The sequence below is a fragment of the Ostrea edulis genome, chromosome 7, assembly GCF_947568905.1.
Source record: "Ostrea edulis chromosome 7, xbOstEdul1.1, whole genome shotgun sequence".
Lineage (NCBI taxonomy): Eukaryota > Metazoa > Mollusca > Bivalvia > Ostreida > Ostreidae > Ostrea > Ostrea edulis.
This window is the reverse complement of record NC_079170.1, coordinates 69,983,683-69,990,156: the sequence shown is the minus strand read 5'-3', so window position 1 is coordinate 69,990,156 and position 6,474 is coordinate 69,983,683. Positions and strand designations below refer to the sequence as shown.

The following is a 6,474-nucleotide window of genomic DNA, read 5'->3' as shown; positions in this document are numbered from 1 at the left end:
TGGGTTTTTTTAAAGTTTAAATTATCAACCCTGCAGTTAAGATGGATCAAATTTAAGTATGCAGGAAAGAAAATCTTGTTAAAGTCTTCTTCTACCAAGTAGCAAGGTCAAGTTGTTATACTGAAATTGAGTATCCCCATGTTGTGTGAATTAAAGTTTGTTTATGTTTTGACCATTTTGGGCTAGGTTAGGGCCACACTTTTCATAGGAATAAAGATTGAAAAAAAATCTTTTGATAGTCACAACAGCCAAACAAAACAGAGCGAAGGTGAGTGATGTGGCCCATTGGCCTCTGCTTTCCCCGCTGTCTTTTTTATGGTTTTTTTTTGGGGGGGGTGCATATTTTTTTTTTATAAATATATATGTATATTATATATATTTTATTTGTTTGGGTTGTGGTAAAGAAATGAAAATATACCACTACTTCATTTTATTAGCTTTTTACTCTTCCAAGCTTCCCACACTTGAGGATAATCGTAAGCTACTACATGTGTTCTTGCCAAAAGTTGACGTAGTCTGCAGTAGCGACAAGTATAATTTCCTAGATTGGGAACAGCATGATGTGGCTGGAATTGAATGTACTCAAATTTCTCTATCAGATTAGTAGAGATTAATGTCTCCAAAATATCAAATTCGCAACCTTCGCAGTTAATCGTCAGGAGGTCTAGTGAACGACAACCCAGGCCTAACTGAATGAAGAAGTCCACAATGCTCACTATGCGGATAAGCTCGGTCTCCTTTCCTAAGCTTTTTTTAAAGAGTGCAGTTGCATCCCCTCGAACACCGACAGCTAATTCCTTGTATTGTTTACCGAGACCGAAATTGTACGCTGTCACTGAAGAATTTAATCGAAGCATCAAAATATTTTTGGAAAGCGTACTGTAGAAGCTGGGAACTGGCTCTATCACCACATAGTACTTGGCTCCAGTTGTTGGTATAAGATTCTTTAAGAGTTTCCCAGTGTATCCTCCGAGTTCAACGATAGCAACATCAGATTTCCTCTTCAGAAAAGTGAAAAATGAATAGATGACAGTATAATCCAAACGACGCATGCTGTCGGCGCTGACGATTTTAGGATCGGCATGATTCCCTGTGCACTTGTTAAACCTGGTCAGTTCCAGTTGTGTAAAGGGCTGGATAGGTTTCCATTTGACTGATCCTATGCATTTATCAGTTTTGATGTGGGGGAAAATAGACCCGACTTGTGTTAGATTTGGCGTTCTGATCTCGCCTACTTCTGTGAAGAGATTTCCCGGGAGTTCACATGAAGGCACGAATGCCGGAGACACGTGTGCCATACGGATACTTTCATAAAGCTGATCATTCAAGTACAAATTTTTGAACATGTATTGCGTTCCATAAATTCCGATCACGATGAAGAGAACAATCGCTATGTTTCTCCTATTGATCATCCGTGATGAAGACATATTCTGAAACAAACAAAAAGAATATTGGATGACTTGCTAATCATGAATATTTCACCAGAGTACCAGGGTACTCTCAGTACATTGATGATATTTTTTGTTAGCTGCTAGCTTCAGTCCAATTAAAACAATTTAAAACTTCTTTCCTACAATGTTTTCATATCATGGTCGTGGTAATTTTATCATAAAAAATAAGCTATATGTATAGATTTTGTGACATACACTAAATATCTCCCATTGAACGAAAGTGAAAGACAGTAAAACAATTTAAACACATAAAAATCATCATCAGATTTTGAATGTATTTTTCATAAGTTTCTATTCAAGTATCGGGTCTGTGTGGGGTACTTGTGTATTGTACTGATAATTAGCATTGAAGAAGCCGAAGTGATTTATAAAATGTTTAAGTGCAATGGTATACAAATGAAGCCAGCATCAATATCATTAGACGTAATGCAATAAGGTAATACCGGGGTGAAGATAATAAAATAATGTAATACCGGGGTCAAGATAATACAATAATGTAATACCGGGGTCAAGATAATACAATAATGTAATACCGGGGTCAAGATAATACAATGTAATACCGGGGTCAATGTAATACAATAACGTAATACCGGGGTCAATGTAATAAAATAATGTAATACCGGGGTCAATGTAATACAATAACGTAATACCGGGGTCAAGATAATAAAATAATGTAATACCGGGGTGAAGATAATACAATAATGTAATACCGGGGTCAATGTAATACAATAACGTAATACCGGGGTCAATGTAATACAATAATGTAATACTGGGGTCAAGATAATAAAATAACGTAATACTGGGGTTAATGTAATACAATAATGTAATACCGGGGTCAATGTAATACAATAATGTAATACCGGGGTCAATGTAATACAATAATGTAATACCGGGGTCAATGTAATACAATAATGTAATACCGAGGTCAATGTAATACAATAACGTAATACCGGGGTCAAGATAATAAGATAACGTAATACCGGAGTCAAAATGATAAAATAATGTAATACCGGGGTCAATGTAATAAGATAATGTAATACTAGGGTCAAGTAATACAATAATGTAATACCGGGGTCAAGATAATAAAATGTAATACGGGGTTCAGGATAATAAAATAATGTAATACCGGGGTCAAGATAATAAAATAATGTAATACCGGGGTCAAGATAATACAATAATGTAATACCGGGGTCAAGATAATAAAATAATGTAATACCGGGGTCAAGATAATAAAATAATGTAATACCGGGGTCAATGTAATACAATAATGTAATACCGGGGTCAAGATAATAAAATAATGTAATACTGGGGTCAATGTCATACAGTAATGTAATACTGGGGTCAAGATAATAAAATAATGTAATACCGGGGTCAAGATAAAAAAATAATGTAATACTGGGGTCAATGTAATACAATAACGTAATACCGGGGTCAATGTAATACAATAATGTAATACTGGGGTCAATGTAATACAATAATGTAAAACTGGGATCAATGTTATACAATAATGTAATACCGGGGTCAATGTAATACAATAACGTAATACCGGGTTCAAGATAATAAAATAACGTAATACCGGGGGTCAAGATAATAAAATAATGTAATACCGGGGTCAATGTAATAAAATAACGTAATACCGGGGTCAAGATAATAAAATAACGTAATACCGGGGTCAAGATAATAAAATAATGTAATACCGGGGTCAATGTAATACAATAACGTAATACCGGGGTCAAGATAATAAAATAACGTAATACCGGGGTCAAGATAATACAAAAATGTAATACCGGGGTCAATGTAATAAAATGTAATACCGGGGTCAATGTAGTACAATAACGTAATACCGGGGTCAACATAATAAAATAATGTAATACCGGGGTCAACATAATACATGTACATATATATTAATTATTACTACAGTAACTTGATTCGAAGAGTCGGATCACTTCGAGTTGACAGGCGCGGATCATCAGATCACACGAGACGCGAAGCGTCGAGTTTGATCCGATGATCAGCGCTTGTCAACGAGACGTGATCCAACTCTTCGGATCAAGTTACTGTAGTAATGATAAATTTATTATATACCCACTTGTGCATTTTAAATCCACATTTATAAGATACTAAATGTAATCCAAATTATCTGAGGAGTACAATATTCACCGAACCCGAAGGGCGAGGTGAATATTGTACTTCGAAGGTGGCTAAATCATCGTATTAACCTCAAAAACAGCAATAATTATTTTATTATATGATTAAAAAACCCTTCAAGATTGTTCTTTGCTTTAATTGTAAGTTTCAACCCCCTATTTTTGGTCCTATGTGGAAAAAATAATTCCTTATGTTCACCCGGAAAGTCACGTGCAGGTAAACATGACGGAGTATGATTTCTACATTGTTGGATCTCAGCCAATTAGAGAGCTAAGAATTATTCAATCATATGATAATTATGGTTATATAATAAAATATCGTAATACCGGGGTCAACATAATAAAATAATGTAATACTGGGGTTAACATAATAGAAGTTGGCAGAGAAATCCAATGAAAATGTCTAGAAATCGTATCCATAGTAAATTAATAAGGGGTGGATATATTCTACTCTATATTTACTTATTTATTTATATATATTTTTGACACTTGAATCTATCAATAGCTCAAATCTTAGTGTCTACATTTCTTCATGTTCTTTCTCTCTAATTTCTCTATTTCCAGTGTAGGATGCATATTCTAAATAATTCTTAAACTTTACTATCTGTCTCTGTCGTTCATATAATTTCACCCAATTAGAACTCGGTTTGTGTTCAACATTTGTACGGATAATTATCAAAAAATATCACAGATTAAGGCAAAAGATCTGTATAGCTCTAAATTACAATTTTAATGAGCATAACATGTTTATCACACATAGGTGTAAAACATATTAAAGTTTTGTAAACATGGAATGCGCCCGATGCGAAAAAATGGGGTCAAAGGTGAATAGGTACAATAATGGAAAAAATGAGTATTAACACCATATACTTGCAAATAGCATGTACATAATTGCAAAGAGAGCATTGAAATTGATATATTCTTGTCTGGTGTTTAGAATTTAAGTAATTCTGGAATTAAACTGATACAAGATGTTACATCTGACACACTATTTCAGAAACCTTACACATTTTTATAACTTGATACTTAACATTAAATTTTTGATCATAGTTTTTGTATAAGGTTATGCAATAATAAATGATGTCATAATAAAGGCGTCCCGTGCAGATCCGGGTTAGAATAGGTCCTCAGTACCCCTTGCTTGTCGTCAGAGGCGACTAAATAGGGCGGTCCTTCGGATGAGACCGCAAAGGCCTAAATTTGGCAGCCCTTCACCGGCAATGGTGACGTCTCCATATGAGTGAAATATTCTCCAGAGAGACATTAAACAATATTCAATCAATCAATCAACAAAACTTGATAATTAATGTTTTCATTTTGAAATTTTCAGAATTAATATACATGTATGCAGAATTCAATCAAGATTCATGACAAATGTTACTTTTAGTGTTATTTTCTATACCTATTGTGGGTCGATTTATGAATTACGAAGTATACTTTTTAAATGCTAATTAATATGAAATGTGTAAGATTACATTCAAATGATGTCCTCACAACATGATAATCCTAGTGAAGATTTGTAACACTTATAGAAAAAAATAATAGATTTAAATCTAGGCTATTGTGCACGATTTGTGAAAGTTTTATGCTGATGGCTGGAAATATTTTTACCAGTGCTTTAAAAATTGTATTATTCAATGAATTATATAGTGAAAATTAGCAGTGCGGAGATACGTTTGATCCCTAAGTGTATAAGTGTATTATTCATAACAACTTCATGAAACGGTATCTTTTTAAAAAAATAATACAAAACCCATCGCATAATGAACTTAATAAAGAAATCAATAAAAACAGAGTTATTGCCGTTGGATTCGATAATAAAGAAATCAATAAAAACAGAGTTATTGCCGTTGGATTCGATAATAAAGAAATCAATAAAAACAGAGTTATTGCCGTTGGATTCGATAATAAAGAAATCAATAAAAACAGAGTTATTGCCGTTGGATTCGATACGCAACAGCTTGTTCTGCGTATCTACATGGTCAGTTGTTGTTGTTTTTTTTTAAATCGAGACAGGCTACTGATATAAAAGAAGTTGACAGTGCAGGGATTTCAACAGTTTCGTTTAAAGTCCGTTTACCTGATTAAGATATAATATATATATATCAGCTGTATATATATATATAATTCAATAAAAAAGCAGGAAAATATACAGTTCCAAAATATATTTTAATTTAAATATATTTTGGAACTGTATATTTTCCTGCTTTTTTATTGAATTATTTTGACTGTGTGATATCAACTCTTTCTATTTGGATTATATATATATATATATATATATATATATATATATATATAGGTCTCACGGCGGGTGTGTCCGGTCGACAGGGGATGCTTACTCCTCCTAGGCACCTCATTCCACCTCTGGTGTGTCCAGGGGCTTGTGTTTGTACAACTATTTTGTATTGCTTATAGGAGTTATGAGATTGATCACTGTTCGTTATCTTCAACGACATCTTTCATTCAGTACTTTGGAACATATCATAATTCATTGATTACTGAATATTCATAATTAACTTGATTTTGAAATATTTCATGTTAAACAGTTTAACAAAATATTTTACAATAACTCAAAAAAAAAAAAAACAAAAAAAAAATCCAACAAAATGAATGTTCATATATCAGGCACACACTGTAGTCTATATACATGTATATCATTGAATTTGTAAAATCTGAAAACATCACAGGAATTACTTTAAACATACATTCACATTGTGTATGTAATATACAGCGGCTGATCCAGCATTTTTAATAGGGAACAGCTGAGGACGGAATGCGTGTACAGTTATGAAGACATGATTTATTTGTACATATAGAGTAATATAACATTTACAACGGGATTGCAAACACAAGTTCTTAAAACTTTAGGAGGGAAA

At 33.2% G+C, this 6,474-nt stretch overlaps 1 protein-coding gene across 4 annotated transcripts in view; it reads right to left on the bottom strand.

Annotated features, from left to right (window-relative positions):
• Positions 1-415: 415 nt before the first annotated feature.
• LOC125653992 (uncharacterized) overlaps positions 416-6,474 on the bottom strand; it is a 71,757-nt gene continuing 65,698 nt past the window's right edge. For all 4 annotated transcript variants that reach the window (XM_048883710.2, XM_048883707.2, XM_048883709.2 and 1 more), the window contains exon 2: positions 416-1,430. In XM_048883710.2, the coding sequence (XP_048739667.2) occupies positions 426-1,427 (1,002 nt within the window). In that variant the 5' untranslated portion in view covers positions 1,428-1,430 and the 3' untranslated portion in view covers positions 416-425. The remainder of the gene's footprint in view (positions 1,431-6,474) is intronic.